Below are 16909 nucleotides of genomic sequence, written 5' to 3'. Positions count from 1 at the left end.
CAGCTGTTTCACTGAGAAGCTGGAAGTTTCACTGACAACATGAGTGTTCATGTTCTAAGGCAAGTGCTGGATGTTCAGTGAGATAATTTTTCTTTTGTTTTTTCACAGTACTAGTGCACAAATGCAGATCCCCCTTCCCACAGCCCAGCACTTAGGGCAGCAACCAGCTCCAGCTTGCCCAGGCCGGTAAATAAGTCTCACCTGGAGACAGCCACCCTTGGAAATACAACCTTGCTCAGTGCAGCCTGCCTCTCTGGCACAATTAAAGAGTCAAAATTAAATGAAAAAACATGGCATCAAAGGGGAGACTTCAGCATGAGAGCTTTTAGGCCTTATATTTCCATTTTCCTTATATTTCCATTTTTTGGGTATACATACCAAGTCCATAACTAGAATTTGGCTATATGTACTTTTGTACACACATATACAGCTAATTAGAGTTGCAGATTCTTATTAAAAGATGAAAAGATATTTGGATTTAAATGACTAACTCAATTCCTTACAAATGGCAAAGCCACTCGGCTACTGAAAAACAATAGGAAAAAAATTCCCATGGTATCAATGGGGCTCTACATTATTTTTCAGTTTGACGTGTTGCTCCTAGATGGTGGTGAGAGCCACAGAAACCATTAGACAAAAGAGAAGTGATCTTCCGTGTTCCCAGCGAAATTACTTTATGGTGAAGTGAAATCAACGTGCAGACCTCTGTTCCTCCTGAAGATCAGGAGCATTAAAAAAAAGAAAAAAAAAAGAAAAAAAAATAAAAAGAAGAAGTTTAATTAGGGATATGGTATGAGACGCGCTACTTTCTAAATCTGCATCTCCAATTTTGCATTTTTAATCCTGTGTGTAGCATTCCAACCCTCCCCCTAAAAAAAACCCCAAAAAAACCAAAAACCCAACTCACATAAACAAACAAGCAACCCTCCAAAATATAAACCGACAAACAAGCAGCAGCCAAAAAAAAACCCCACCAAACTCAGGACAAGTTGCATCGTTCAGTGTCATTAATTAATTGACAAAGCTCCGCCCGGGCTCAGGCCGGCCCGCACCGGGTGACGCCAGAGCCGCGACGCTTCGGCCCCGCCCGCTGCCGCCTGACCCGGGCTGGGGCGGTGCGGGCCGGGCCGGGCTGGGCTGGGCTGGGCTGGGCGCAGCGCGGCGGAGGCTCCCGGCTCGGTGAGGCGGGCGCGGGGTCGGGCCCTGCCGGGCTGTCAGGGGATCCTGCCGGGCTGTCAGGGGATCCTGCGGAGCCGGGGGGCGCTGGTTGTAGCGGGGCGGGCAGGGGGAGGCAGCGGAGCGGGCCGAGGCCGGGCGGCCGCCGTGGAGCTGCCGCCGGAGAGCCGGGAGCCCCCGCGGGCAGGTGATGGGAGGGAGAGGCGGGGAGGGCCGTCATGTGGGGAGGTTGAGGTGGCCCTGATGGTAAATAATGTATTGAATGTCTTGAGAGGATATTTGTCAGAGTACTTCGAAAAGCTCTCCTTTTATTTTGTCTTGTTGTTTTGTTTTTAAAGGATTCGTGTCTGACAGTTTTGAGTTTCTTGAATCTGGTAAAACGTTGGTAGTGATCAGAAACCGGCAGGCACGCATAGCTAATGAAATAGTATTAAATAGCAGTCTTACATAACACTGAATTTTCCATGACGATCTTGCAATGTTTTGGAATGGTAGCGCGATGTCTTTGTACTTCGGCGCTGCGAAAGACGTCGGTGCTGGGCAGCGCAGCTGCGAGACGAAGGGCGCTGTCTGCCCTCCTGGTTTTCTGCCTTCTCTTTTAGACCAGTGACAGGCACCCGGGGCCTGAAAGCTCTGCGGTGACAGCGTGTGATGGAGGTGCAGACCAAGGAGTCAAGAAGGAAGCTCTTTTATTTGGACAGAAATAATCTTAAAGCAGCAGGAGATGAGGAAAATTAGACGTGCTGGCTGAGTGAATGTAGGTGCTAGGATACCAGCCTGACAAGAAGGTGTAAAGTTGAAATGTCAGAAGATGGCAGTTTACTGAAGTATTTGGTAATTTTGAGAGGGAAGAATTACTTTAATAGCTAATTACTGACTCTTTCTGTTGTCTAGTCTGTGATACTATCTAGCCTGGCAAATTTTTTTTCTTTGCTTAAAAACTAGGATTAGGCCACCACTTAATGAACAATTTAAAGGCTTCTTTAAACAATTTATATAAGCTAAAATCATAAAAAGATAATTTTCTTAGCTTGTATTAGTTTACATTCTAGATACAGTATAATTCTTTCAATTTTTGAAAGTTACTAATACTTTCTTACTTGCTGTTTTCATACAGAAATAAGGCTTAAACAATTGTGTTTACATGGTACTTCTTGATTGGTGGCTGAGAGGAAAACAGTTGACAAATAAGATGAACTCTTGGATGTTTCTTGGGCGTTTTAGTTTGGCGTTTTTTTTTAAATTTGATTTGCATTTTCCTCCCCTACTCTCCTTCAAAAATAGTGAGTTGGCAAGTGTATCCTACCTCTGTCAATCAGGCTGTTTAATCCTCCTAATAAGCCTTAGACTTCATGTTGACAGTCTAGCAATGAGATCCACCATTGACCTGTATTTTTGTTAATATACATTACTTTTTAATGAAGTGGGGTTTGCTGCTTCAGTGGAAGGATGGGTGAGATGTTAGCTTACAATATCAAATTAAACTCCAGTTTCATTGTTGCACTGTAGCCTCCTCTGGTCAAGTCACTTAAAACCAGAGTATATCTGTACTGATAGAAGAAAAAGGGCTCAAGTGCTCGACTGATCTGTGATTATCTACAGTGTCCTTAAGTTCTTGCCTCGGTTTCGGACTGGCTTTCTCTGAGACAAGTTCCTCTAAATCTTAATTAACACTAAATGGTACAGATCTGGGCTGATATGAACAGGCCATAGGACCAAAGATTGGCTTGCAATGCTCTCAGTATTCAGTAATACACATTTTCCCATTCCCATTCATTACAGATTTAAAACAGAGGAAATAAGATTTAGTATTGTACAGGAGTGGATCACAGATAAATTTTAAAACATGTAGGATACTTAAATGCTGTATTAAGATTGTACACTGAAAATAATAGTGAATGAGGATATTCCTTGGATATGATCACATTGCTGTTTAAATGTTCTCTTTCAGAGAACATTTATTCTTGAGTTGTGAGGGAGCAATTAGATAAGCTTATTTATTACCATCCATTCTTTTGTATTAATTGTAATCAGTTACTAAGAATGAATGTTCCTGAGCCAGCTTTTGTAGCTCTGCCGTGCACCAGTGCTGTGTGGACACTGATGGTGCTGACATCTCCATTTCCTTACAGACCTTTTCTAGTGTCATTAAAGACTGAGCTTTACTAAGAACAGTGCTGTTGTGAGCATGAGAACTATACAGTGAAGAGTAAATCAATTAAATATCAAGGTGAAATGTAGTTAGGATTTTACTTGATGTCTCTTCTTGTTATATGCTAACAATCACTAGCAAAAGAATTACTTGAAATCTGTAAAGTATCTTTTCATTAGCCTCACCCAGGAAAAAATCAATAAACATGGGTCAAAGGGAACTGTTGTACTGCAGTTGTGTTCACACAAATTATTCATTTACTTCAAGCCTTGAGAAAGGACTTTATACGGGCTTGGGGATACAGGCACTAAAAATCTTAAGCCAGTACCTTTTGCTCAATAGAGAAGTAAATGGTGTTGATAGATTAAACTTGTCTGTTCTTCTAAGCCTTCTGTGTTTTAGCAACCTACAGTTCTCAAGTCAGAGTCCTAAAATTATCAAATCAGAGTCTTTACTGTTAAATTGGTTTTCATCTTCATACCCTAATTAAAAGGAAAAGTGGATTTTTTAATAGTAAGTACAAGTGTTGACACACAGTGATGTGGTTTGGCTCACCAGTTTTTTTTTGCTGTAAGGATCCAGCTATATTCACAACCTTGTAAGGCGTTCTTTCCAAATGCTTTTTCTTTAACTGGTTGCTGTTGTGCTAGTCAGGAACATCCTTTTAACTTCTAAAAGTGATATCCTTGGTGATTAGAAATACACACTTATGCCAGTGTTGTTCTTTAGCTTAAAGATGCTAAGCCTCTTGGCAACAAGTGACTGCAGTCAATCAGAAAAATCTCCTCTAGACCAAAATTTGATACATGATGGGCAGTAAACCCATCAGTGAACCTGGTGGCTTGAGCTGCTGCTGACCCACTCCACTGGGCTGCCTTCTCAAGCACCCCTGTTACATTCTGAGCTACTTATCTGTTATTGTACTGAAACCACGCGTCCTGACTTTTACGTGAACTTGGATTCTGTAGCATCATAGAAACAGATGCCTCCCAGATTACATGGCACTTCTGTTGTGTGACTGCAGATCCATCGGTCACCTAAATGCTGTCTGCATTTTGATTATAAAGAGTGTGGGAGTAGAACAAAGTATTCTTTGCCTCTTTAAAATCTTTTCATGACCTGTGCTTCATAAGTTTCTCTGTTTTTGTTGGAGTAGAGGAAGGATATTGTCCAGATTATTTTTTTAGTTTGTTGATAGTCTAAAACAAGAGGAGATATTAAGTAAACTTAAATGTAGGTACTATTTCAGGATTTTATTACAATGTTTGGAATTAATTATTTTTTCTTTCCTAGTAATTATTTTTTATTTTCAGTCATTATATTTGTAGAGACTAATCCAATCTCTTAGCCTTTGTTGTATTTCCTTGGTAAGCCAAACCTACACCTTCTAGGGAAGAGTAATTGATTAATCAGGAAAAAAACCTGCCCACCTCTTCCTCTTCTGGCACAGCTTCCTTGAGTGTGGCTCAGTGTTTGAATTCTCACCACTTCCCTGTGCGCTGGTGTTAATGCTTCTGTCCATATAATGGAAGTTGTTGTTTTTTTTTTTTGTTTTTTTTTTTTTTTTTTGCATTTGGATTTACTTAACCCCATGTTTTCTGTGGTTTAATATCATTGGGATTGACAGATGTCTCCTTTCTTTCATCTCCCTTACAGCAGAGAATGATGGTTTTGCTTGAAAACATCTGCTCTTTAAATTAATATAGTATCCCATTTTGTTGTCCATGATCATTATTCTGCTTTAGTATAATTGCCTGATTTTCCTAAATTAACAATGCCTCTCAAGGCTGCCAGCAAAAAAAAAAAAACAAAAAAAGCCCCAAACCAAACCCAAATTCATTGGAATTATTTGTATTTCCTGTATTTGGCCAAGACCAACAATTTGTGTACAGTTAAAACAGTAAGTTAAAACATTTTAGAATTCAGACAAACCTACTGGATTCTTTTCTGCTCTTCAATTGAAATACATCAGGCAGTTTGAGGAGTACATTCCAAAACAGACCAAAAACCTGAAAACTTCTGTATGTGTTGGTACTTTCAATTTTTGTTACCAGGGGAGCAAGGATTGTAAAACACCAATTGCTGTTTCTCACTCCATAAACACTATAATGGAAATAAGTAATTCCATGTTTTTATTTTGTAAAGCACAGCTTTAACTGTTCAAAGTATTTCACAGTTTTGTTTGTTGATGTTAGTTGATTGAGATCTAAAAATCTGTTGAGTGTTTTCTCTTAAATTATTCAAATGGAAATGTACTGTTTGTAAGTTCAGCCTTTATTTAAATAGACAAAATGGTAACTGAATTTTTTAATGCCTTAGAGATGTTTTCGGAAAAGTTAGATTTTTTTTTTAAAGTTGTTTGTTTATTCTTCTTGTTTGCTTCTGATCTTGAAGATGAAAAATTTAGTATCAGGCGTGTCCATGTTCTTCTGATGTTTAACTTAAAGAAATAAATATCTGTGATGTAACTAGATTTGATGGTTATAGATTCCTTGCTGTCTTGGAATCATGTCAGCTGAATCTGAATGTTATTAGGAGATAACCATAACATCAGACACTGTTCCAAGCAACTAGATAGATTTCTGCTAATACACGCAGTAGGGTCATCTTTAAGAAGACATTTTATTCTAAGGTAAACATTGTTTGGCTTTCTCTCTGTAAATTCTTAATGATTTTTATTCTAATTTGCAGTAATGGAACAACCACGGGATCCGGTTATGCAAGAAGATGCAAATATTAAAGCCATTAATGAAGAGTACAGGAAAGCCTTTATTTTTATCAATAAAGGACTGAATACAGATGAACTGGGTCAGAAGGAAGAGGCAAGAAGTTACTATGAACAAGGGCTTGACCACTTGCTCCGAGGAGTTAGCATTCCATCAGAGGGTCCTGCGTGTGTAGGGTCCCAGTGGGAGTCTGCCAGGCAAATGCAGCAGAAGATGAGAGAGACCCTGCAAAATGTTCGTGCTCGACTCGGCAGTCTGGGGCAAAACACTCCACCAGTACAAGCATCTCCTGCTATGATGGATGCCCCTCCTGGGGTGCCCAAGTTGTATCCCTCCATTCCTTCCAAAGAAAAGCCAGAAAGACCCCCTCCCCCTAATTCTCTGTTTGTACCAAGTCAGCTGCCTGCAGCAGATGGAAATAGTGCAACTATAAGTCAGGGGCAGATTCCAGCTATGAGTCCATCATCTGCAAAACCTCTTTGTCTGCCAAATGAAGCACCTCCTGCCTATACTCCTCAAGCTACCAATGGCCACTTCACTGTGTCCTACGGCACAGACTCTGGGGAGTTTTCTTCTGTCAGTGAGGACTACTACAACAACAAATGTACTCAGCCACCTCCCCTGGAAAACCTGGGAGTGGATGCAGATGAGCTGATCTTGATTCCCCAAGGAGTACAGATATTTTTTGTGACTCCTGATGGGCAGGTTAGTGCTCCTTCATATCCTGGTTATCTGCGCATCGTGAAGTTCTTGGATACAGATTGTGAAGCTGCTCGGAATCGTCCACCGGCGTTTCTTCAGGTAACAGGAAAATAATTTTCTCCTTTAATTAAAATTTCAAGAGCTGTCATAAAGCTCTAACAGGCAATCTTCTTAGGTTCTTGCTCTTCTGAGCCTAAATATCCCTGTGATAATACAAAGGATGTTACAGGTGTTGCAGAAATGGTTTTTTACAAGTACACACTTCTGCAGCTCTTTCTGTGAAAAGCATCTCTGTGTCTTCCCAAGGTTTTCAAGTGCTCACTGTTCTGGTAAATTCCAGTATATAAAGGACTTGACTTAACATGTCTTTCCATTTCATAAAATTGACTTATTTTGTCACATGGAGAAGACATTTTGATTCACCTATTGTAACAAATCAGGATAAAATGGGGTTGGGTGTATGCACTTCATTCTCAATTAGTGATAAGGTATTGCAGTTATGACAACTGATACTTTGAAATTTGAGTGTCCATGTTAATCCAGACTCAGAATTACAAATAAAAAAAGATGCATTATTTGGACTTTTTCAGTCCTTACTTGCTTCATGTGGGCATGTTCTGTAATGAACATAGTGTTTCTGGTCTGGGTTCTGACTTCGGATCTCCTTGTTAGTGCTAAGATTGGCTGGTTTGGGGTCTGCTGGATCCTGATTTGGGGTCTGCTGTTTCAGCTCCACTCATGTTAGGCATCATCAATAGTAGGCCAGTGACAGCCATGCATTTCTATTTATCCTGTCATATAAACCTGTCCTGAGATCTCCAGAGTGGTATAGGCACTGTGAATCCTGACTTGTTTGGCAGTTCTTTTCATCTGGGCCTCAAGACGAGACTTCAGTTAAGAGGGTACAAGCCTGAATTCTAGTCCTGTAGAAATTAGTATTTTCTCTATATTAGACTGTCAGAACTAATCAAGAATGATAGTTCCAGAATCACATGGGGATTGTTTTTTCTTTTTTTCAAGGTGGTATAAGGCTTTTTATTTTTCATCACAGAATCATGAAACAGTTTGAGTTGGAAAGGACCATAAATATAATTTAATTCCACCCCCGCTGTCATCAGCAGGGAACCTTTCATAGAAAGTTCCACTAGAAACTTCATGGAAAATCAAGGTTATGGCGTATCAGTATGTTCTGCCTATCTTTCTTTTTAAAAGCGTCCTTTGATTCTATGTACTTGTTTTTCCTAGGTTTGTGACTGGTTATATCCTCTGATGTGTACCCAGTCTCCTGTTCTGTGCTGCAATACCGGGGTCTACATGTTCCCCGACACAATGTCCCAGATACCAGGGTCCTATGTGGGAGTAGTGCTGTCTTCAGAACTTCCAGCAGCTGACAGAGAGCTGTTTGAGGATCTGTTAAAACAGATGTCTGACCTACGAATCCAGGTAAATTTCTGGGCACTCTGTTATAAGCCCATAAGAAATGGTGTAAATCATCAATATATTCTCATATTTACATTTTGTTGTATAAAATGACAGATTTTTGTCTTGGCTGGTAAGCTCATCTGTGAAAAATAGATAAAGCAGCCAAGACAAATCAGCGCTGTAATGAAACTGTAGGTCCTATGAGATGAGACAACAGAAATTTTAAAATACTAAATTGTAAGCACAGAGTGAAGTTTGAGACCATTTTTTATATTTTCTCTATTTTTCTGAAAGAGAACAGAGTACCCAAAATGAAATTATGTGTTCAGGAGAAAGCATGCTTTTCCTTATGTGTACATGCACACAACTCTCTGTGTAGTTTTGATGATGCCATTCTTGGAATATCATGTCCAAACATGCTTACAGTTCAAAAATGTTAAGCCGCTTCAGAGAAGATCTGTGAAAATAGTATGTACCTTAGAAATCTGCCTTCCAGTGGGATCTCAATGTAGATAAATCTGGTGCCTTATTGCGGTAAGATGATGACAGGCAGAGAAAAGAAAAAAAACCAACAACATAGTCTAAAAAAAGTGCAATAAAATTCAGTGATTTGTAGCAAAGTGGAAAATATTACTGTAAGAGCCCTGGAGCATCATCTCAGAAAGAGTGGTGATCATTAACTACTTAAAAGATTATAGCATGATTAAATCTTTTCATGCAAGAATTTTGTTGAATCACCAAAAGCTGAATTCATTGATGATAAAGGACCAGTTTGGAGCATCCCATGAGGGCAGAGTTCTGTTACGGTGTAAATCCTGGTGAGTTCAGCAGGGAATTGCACTGGCACAGGAGGCCACTAATTTTTACTTAAAAGAGGAAAGTACTACAGAATTATGTGATATTGGCTCACTGGATAAAATTCTGTCATTTTTCCTGTGTAGAAGTAGTTCAAATTGGGTAGCTGATTAGTTCCATATTTTCCTAAAACTTTGTGTTTTGTTAATGTTCCCTGATACCATGTCGCAGGTGCCAGGATCCCATGAGAGAGTAGGGTTACCTTCAGAGCTCCCAGCAACTAAAAGAGCACATTTTGAAGATAAATTTAAACAGAGGTCTGGCCACAAAGTCCAGGTAAATCCCAGGACATTCCAAATTTCTATAGTTAAAAAAAAAGTCACAGAAATGCATGTTAGAATTGCTGATTTGATTGACAGCAGCTGTGTATGCTGTGACCTGTGGTTATTTTTTTGTTGGGTAGCTTTTTTGTGGTGTTGTTTTTTGGTTTCTTGTCAAGCACCAATTCTGTTACTGCAGCCTGCCACATTTTCAAATCAGCATATTTCTGAAGTTTTAAAAACTGTGATATAGCACAAGTATTCTAAAGCCTAGTCTGATGGCCATTTAATGTGTCTGTTTTACATAGTAATCATGAGGCTCTAATTGACAACTGTATTTAATAAAATTGCAGTACTGAGTCCCCTGTCTTATTAGAGAATCCATTTTTGCTCCTTAGGGTAGATCTTAGAAGTCTTGTTGACTGGTTTTCTGTATAGTGCCCCAACCTATGGCATAACTAAATTACATCTGGAACATAGTTTGGCTTTTTTAATAGTTTTTTTGTTGTTGTTGTTTTTTACCTGTAGCTGCTTATTGAGGTAATTTCTCCTGCCCAGCCCTCAGACTGTTTTGGTCACATGCTGAAGACATTTCTTGAACACCAGATTTCACATTGCTGTCAAGCAGTAAATGATGATGTAGTACATGTTAGTGATACATTGTTAACCTTGTGGGTAGCAACCTCCTAAGGTTTCATCTATTCTACATCCTGTTAATGTTGGTTTTAGTACAACATTCATCTGTGTGCAATACCCTGCTTTTATATCCAGTAAATATTTCAGGGGAATTTAAGAATTCCCTGTAATAGCAAATACTATTCTGTGTATTCAGAATACTGTATTATGTATTCTGATCTGCATGTGGGTTTGATCTATAAATGCTCTCATTTAGACTCTTCTAGACTAAACATTTTTTTTTCTTTCTGTCATTAAGTAGCAATGTTTTCAATCTTTGAAATGTTTAAGGGGTTTATTTACTTTTACATTGGTACAATTTTTTTAGGTTTCTGTAATTAAAAGTTTAATAATACATTGTCTGTGAACTGTGTAAAGTCATATTACACCTTTTAGAAGCACTAAGCAGCCTGTGGTAGTGGTTGTTGTGTTTGAATGATTAATACCTACTCCAGAAACAGTAGAGTTTGACACGAAGTAACAAAGAACCTGTCCACCCAGCCTTAAGTAGGGGTCAGTATTGTGCGCAGTTTGATGTTTTCCTTGGCTGTGCCAGTCTGAAAAAGCAGCAACAGCACACAGCATGAATAATCTCCTTTATTTTTGAATTTGGGAGGAAAGAATGAGGAACAAAACAACCTGAATAGCTGCATTCCTTTAGTGTAGCTGGATTCTCTAACCAAAGACTGCAGTTCCCATGCTGAATGACAACAGAGTTGACTTGTGTCTGAGAAGATAAAAATGAGAGATGGACAGTCTCTTATCTGTTTTGCTGGTGAACAAGTAGTGTAAATTTTCCCTGCTTAGTTATTTGGCCATATGGCTGCATTGGCAAGCAAACCTTTTCATTGTAGCTGGAAGAAAAAAGCGTACAAAAAAGCTGACCTGCCTTATATGCTTTTTTGGATGTCTGGGATTTTTGTGGAAAAACTGAGTGTTAAATTTAGCTTGAATTTCTGTACATTTACCCAAGGCATGCACAACTTTAGTATTACATGACAATGGATGTGCATGATCTAAACCAGAAATACTGATGATACATTGCAAAGTAGATGCTCAGATGTTTGCTTTCACTTGTCAGCCTTCTGAAGCCTCTAGTGATGCAATTCACTTGCCTGAGACTGTACATATCCAGCCACAACCTGAACAAGCAGAAGATCAGAAAGAGTTACCAGAATGGAGTGAGAAAGTTGCCCATGGAATCTTGTCAGGTACAGCTGTAATAAGGGGACTTATGTTGAATAGAAACCAATGTGAGTGGCATTTAAACAGTGTTTTCACCTAAATGCCTGGGTGCCGATAAAAGTGGAGTGATCAGAAGTAGTTGTTCACTAGTTCCAGTGTTGATCCTCTAAAGGATGCCTTGATGAGCTTTATAAAAACCATGCAGAATATAAATCCATTGCCAACAGTTTGTTCATTGCAAATGAGTTTAGCTCCTCCTTTGACTCTATTAGAAAATCATCTGCTGGGACTCAAACCACTGTGACAGAACAATTTTACCCCAGTATGAACACATATTACAGCAGGCATCTGTTGTAATTTCTGCAGATAAACATGTGGGTTTTTTTCTCTGAGAACCTTTGGAATATACTGATGGCCACCAGCTGATTGTATATGAATCTCCAAGGAGGGCTAGAGGGTTGGGTTTGTATGTTTCCCTGAGTGCTAATAGCATTGAGATGTGCAGTTCTATCAAATCTAACTCAGCTGGTGCTTGCATATCCATTAAAAAAATGAGTATCTGTATTAGGCTGACATTTGGATGTGGGCTGGCTGTATTAAACTTAAATAAAATTAATGTAAAAAGTGGTGGTATAGGTGCAGAAATTACTGCAAGACTTCTGTGCTGGCCCATTGAGGGGAGAATATAATTGCAGACTCTAATCAGGAATGTTTCTAAGCATTCCTGTTTTGCAGAGGCAGAGGAGGGATAACTGAAGGAATCATAGTCCATAGAATTGTACATAATGAGAAAAACAATTTTTGCCTTGAAGGTGCATCTTGGGTAAGCTGGGGCCTAATGAAAGGAGCAGAATACACGGGTAAAGCTATTCACAAAGGAGCTTCTAAACTGCGAGAGCACATTCAACCAGAAGAAAAGCCTGTGGAAGTCAACCCAGCTGTAGCAAAGGGACTTCATGTTGCAAAACAGGCTACTGGAGGAGCTGTGAAAGTCAGCCAATTCTTAGGTAAAAATTTCCATCTGACAGAGTATAATATTTTTGCCTTAAATAATAATAATTTTGTAAAATGCAAGCTAGTTTCCTCTAGCCAATAAACTAGAGGAGTTATTGACTTGATAAAATTCAGAGATCAGTAGTTTGTGCCTAGTCGTCTCCTGCAAGAGATGTGCTTTAAGACTAGTATATATTACTTGGCCTTGAGACATCCTTTTCTTTCCTAAATAGAATAGTCTCTATAGTCTTAAGTTTGACATGCTTTTGAAAGTTTTAGGCAGTTAATTCAAAATGTTGTCTCTTTTTTTTTAAAGTTGATAACCATATTTTTTTAAACCTCCACTCTCATTGGTTACTAACATACAGTACCACAAGAAAATGTGTGTGTGCATATTTTTAAACACGCACACCTGAAACAAGTCTACCTGACTATGTATAAATATCAAAATAGAAATGGCCTGCTACTCAGAAGTGCCTGGAAACCCTAACAGCTCGCAGTAACTTAATTTTGTTATTTATTTGCATATAATGTTTATATTTACTCTCTAGTGACTCATCCAAGTTTAAAAGAAAATTGTGCTGATTTTATTAAACTACTTTCAAGAGCTGGAATGCTTGTAAGAAAGACTTCTACGGAAGACAAGTCAGGAAAGCAGCAACTTGTTCTCTATCTACAAATTAGAGATAACAAAGCAGTGGAAACAGTTCCTTGAAATTTGAGTATGAGATGTGTATGTATGTCTTTTAAGGCACTTTTTATTCACAGGGCCAACCTTACTTGTTTCTTAGGATTCGCAGCTGTGTAGAACCTGAAAAATAAGGTTGCTTTGTATTAGTTGGGCACTTACATGTGGATTAAAGTCTGTCTTTCATATAAGCGTATTTAAATACAAGCATCACTTAAGACTTCAGTGAAGCTTCCTGTTAAATATGATTAAAGATTTGTAAAGAATGATGTTCTGTGTTCTCACTAAATAACCAGCATACTGTTGTTTTATGGTAGTTGAAGGGGTATGTTCTATAGCGAGCTGTGTCGGAAAGGAGCTGGCTCCACACGTGAAGAAGCATGGCAGCAAATTAGTTCCAGAATCCCTAAAGAAAGATAAAGATGGCAAATCTACTTTTGATGGTGCTCTGGTTGTAGCAGCAAGTGGAGTTCAAGGTAATAAACACTCCTTACACTTTTTTTTTAATGGCATATTTTTAATGGTATGAACTGAAGCTGATTGTTTCTACAGGGTTTTCAACAGTGTGGCAAGGTTTAGAAAGTGCAGCGAAGTGCATTGCTAAAAGTGTTTCAACTGAGACTGTAAAAACGGTCAAACACAAGTAAGTTATGATTTTATTGTTTTCATCTTCTACAGCACACTGTTATTGTCTCTGCATAATGGCAAAAAAAAGCTTATGAAAGTGCAGGGAAGCTAACTGAAATGCCTCCTTTGCTGTAATTATGTAGCACGTGATAAGGTGGTAAGTGCAAAGTAATGAGCATCTCTTGTATGCAAAAATCTGAAATGAATAAATGATTGTAGGAAGTTTTTTTTTTAGTTCTTTGTAGAAGTACTACAGCTTCAGGCTGTGTTACAAATAATGTTCAGATTTATATCTTTGTTCTATTGTATAATAGCATTATGAAAAATAATTACTGGTTTAAACCTCTCAGCTCTAATCCTGAATTTATACAGACTTAGCTAAATTTATGAAAAATAAAGGAAACTCATCTATCAGCAGGTTTGGCTAAAGCAAGGCAGTACAAAAAAAGAAAATCTTGTAAGGAAATCTAAGGCATATATAGCAATAATAGAACAGCCTCACTTGCAGAATACAGATGTTCTTAGAAAAAGATAGTGGGGGAAGAGGACAATAACATTTGGGATTAAGATGATGTTACTAAGATGATGGAAGGATGAAAGCTATATGCATGTATGGGAATATGTTGTGGAGAATAAAGGAATATACTGAAATAACTGTGGAACATGAAATGCACCCCTCACAAAACAGGCAGTAGATATAATAGAAAGTGAAGAGTAAGCAGCAGCAAGCAGTTTAAATAGAATTGGTGATAAGTGTAGCAAAAGAGATATTAAAAGGATTGCTGAAAATGCATACAGGCTACAAGCCAATGGTAACAAGATAAACATCAGCATACAGTATTAAGCAGATTGGCATTCAGGGTTGTCTTGTGATGCATTTCAAACAGGAGGCTAAATAGCAAAGTTCTAGTCAGTTGTGGTTTATTGCAAATGGTTGTTTGCAGTAGGAATGTCAGGAGAAATTGTACTGGTACTCATTTCACATAAATTCACCTTAATTGTTTTTGCTTTAGATACAAATATAGGAAATACAGAGATCAGCAGACAACAGACACTAAGCGTGAAAAACAATAAGTAACTACCTGTTGTAGCTAACTGCAATATGATTGAAAATATTCTATATGGAATCTTTAAAATCTATCCTTATAATTAGATTAAAATTTTACATAATCTCCGTTTTGTAAGCTGTTTTTTTTATTTCAGTGACAAAGATGTCTGCCACTCAAAATACCAGTGAATGAGCTAAATTCCACTTAAAGGAAACAAAGCTAAATGAGCACCATCAGTGTCCCTAAATTTAAAAAAATGGCTAAAACTTAGCTGCAGTACCTTTGTGGATGGAATTTTAAAGAGATGCTCATCATATGCATGTTGATTGGAATGGGGGGAAAATGTAGCTTCAGAAGTAATGTGTCTGCCAAAGTCCCATCCTACTAAACTATTTAAATAGATGCAGTGTGTATATCTGCACAAATTTTTTAAAAAGAGTTGCCTGCACTTCAGGCAGGCAAACTAAAAAATTAGTTATCAGACATTAGGAAGTTGTTACTCTCACTGTACTGGATAAGCTACCATCCTACTTTAAATGAGGTTATTTATTTTATTGATGCTATACTGGCTTGTGATGTTCCTGAGGTGAAAATAATTGAATTGACAAACTAATCAAACTGACATGTACTTCTACTCTGAGATTAATTCTCTGATCTGCAAATCCAATGTTGATGAATCAAGGCTGTTGCTCTATCAGAGAATTAAAGGCAAAACAAAAAACCCACTAATTATTTTTATTCGGTCTCCTTGTAAGTTCCAGCCACGTGCTCCGGCTGCTGTACCGATACATTATAGATTTTTGGATTCTTTGATATTCTTTGCTTCTCTCTAGTCTTATTTTGGGGTCCTCAACGAACCTCTGGTCATAACAAGCACAGGGAAAAAGTAACTCTGCTGACTGCCGGGATTCTGGTGCTGCCAGGAACACTTCCCTTTGCCCTGGTTTGTCTGACTGCAGTGCTCTCTGGAGAAATGTCTGGCTACCCAGAACACTTGGAGTTACTGCTCTCACTGTACTCTTGTCCTCCTTCATTGTGCTCTCTGTGCACAATTGAGTCCTTAGTCTGAGACTGCCAATTTGCCCACTAAAGAACAAAGAAGCTGGACTCAGCCCATGGGAGAGACCAAAAGTTTTTATTGCTTCATAATTTTCATTGTGTCTTCAAGATAGTTTTGTTGACCCTTTTGGAGTTCTGTATAATGCAGCACTCCAGGTGGGGGTCTCAGAAGAGAAGAGTAGAGGGGCAGAATCGCCTGCTGGCCATTCTGCTTTGGATGCAGCCCAGGCTACAGTTGGCTTTCTATATAGAGTGTGTAGGAATTTTACCTAAGAACTAAGGTGAAAAAGAACCTTTAGTGATTGCACAAAACTTCTCTCCCCTCCCTTCTTAACATTCTATAGATAGGTTTTTTCCTCGTCAAAATTAGAGGGGAAAAAAGGGAGAAAGACTGGAAGCGTTCTTGAAGAAAAAGAGTAGAAGTATTTTGGAATTTTCAAAGAGCAATTGATCTGATAGGGGACCAGCCTTTATTCAAATGGCTTCATAAATTCTAATTTTATTCTTTAGACATTTGGGCACTGTGCTTATTATTTTTTCTTGGTAATGCCTGAATTTTGGCTCTCAAAAGAACTCCAGTGAAGATTAACATATTAAGTATACAAATCTACAAAACTGCTCTCTTTCCTTAGGTATGGAGAGGATGCTGGTCATGCTACAGACAATGCTATGAATTCTGCAATCAATGTTGGTGTTACAGCATTTAACATTGAAAATATTGGTATCAAAGCTGTTGTAAAGAGAACTGCAAAGGAAACCGGCCATGCTGTGCTAGATGAATATAAAGTATTGGATAATGAGAAGAAGGGTAAAAAATGAAAGCAATTAAGTATTTCTCAGAGCCTTACATTAGGGTTGAAACTTCCTATTTAGAAGTAACTACACTGCTCATCTGACATTGAACATAACTCACACTCTACTTTTCAGACAGCTGTTACTTAATTTGACAGGAAAATGTAAAAGTAGGAAGAGCATTTGTAGGAGGAAATATGAAAGTTGTCACCTCCTTGTTCAGTACAGAACAAAGGGTTTAAACAGCTGGATCGGGGCTTTAGGCAACTGGAAGGATATGAGTTTGCAGTTCATATACTTGCATCTTTAGGCACTTTTTCAAAATAATATGTGGAATAATATATTAATATAGAAATACTATTGTGAATATTTTTGTAACACTTTATATTTATAAAGGTGGTGATACAGAAAGTAGGATTGCTAATTCTGGAATAAGTAAAATTACCAGTTTTGGCTTTATAACTATCCTTAAGAATTAGTTTTACTAATCAAGCCTTGTCTTATTTAATATGCACTACTAAAATAAGCATCGTGTTTCATTTTTTCAT

The 16909-nt window shown here is 38.3% G+C and overlaps 1 protein-coding gene across 4 annotated transcripts; it reads left to right on the top strand.

Annotated features, from left to right (window-relative positions):
* The first annotated feature begins 1102 nt into the window (after positions 1–1102).
* SPART (spartin) lies at positions 1103–16524 on the top strand. Of its 4 annotated transcripts, XM_068182026.1 has the most exons (10): positions 1103–1179; positions 6020–6855; positions 8002–8199; positions 9205–9309; positions 11050–11179; positions 11966–12160; positions 13152–13310; positions 13387–13477; positions 14475–14535; positions 16202–16422. In XM_068182026.1, exons 2-9 carry the CDS (start codon positions 6022–6024, stop codon positions 14533–14535), a joined length of 1773 nt encoding a protein of 590 aa, XP_068038127.1. In that variant the 5' UTR covers positions 1103–1179; positions 6020–6021; the 3' UTR covers positions 16202–16422. The 4 variants fall into 4 exon arrangements, with proteins under 4 accessions (XP_068038127.1, XP_068038124.1, XP_068038126.1 ...); XM_068182023.1 differs by lacking the exon at positions 14475–14535 and having other exon boundaries at positions 16202–16524; XM_068182024.1 differs by lacking the exons at positions 1103–1179; positions 14475–14535 and adding an exon at positions 4693–4822 and having other exon boundaries at positions 16202–16524.
* Positions 16525–16909: the final 385 nt, after the last annotated feature.

This window comes from Anomalospiza imberbis, chromosome 2, assembly GCF_031753505.1.
Source record: "Anomalospiza imberbis isolate Cuckoo-Finch-1a 21T00152 chromosome 2, ASM3175350v1, whole genome shotgun sequence".
In the NCBI taxonomy this organism is placed as follows: domain Eukaryota; kingdom Metazoa; phylum Chordata; class Aves; order Passeriformes; family Viduidae; genus Anomalospiza; species Anomalospiza imberbis.
The sequence above is the reverse complement of the archived record's forward strand: the minus strand, read 5'-3'. Positions and strand labels throughout refer to the sequence as shown.

Bases quoted from the DNA above. Each gene is read 5' to 3' on its own strand.
- SPART (XM_068182023.1), top strand. From the start codon at position 6,022: ATGGAACAACCACGGGATCCGGTTATGCAAGAAGATGCAAATATTAAA. The intron at 12,161-13,151 runs GTAAAAATTTCC...GTTTTATGGTAG, and splicing joins GAAAGTCAGCCAATTCTTAG to TTGAAGGGGTATGTTCTATA. The intron at 13,478-16,201 runs GTAAGTTATGAT...CTCTTTCCTTAG, and splicing joins GTAAAAACGGTCAAACACAA to GTATGGAGAGGATGCTGGTC.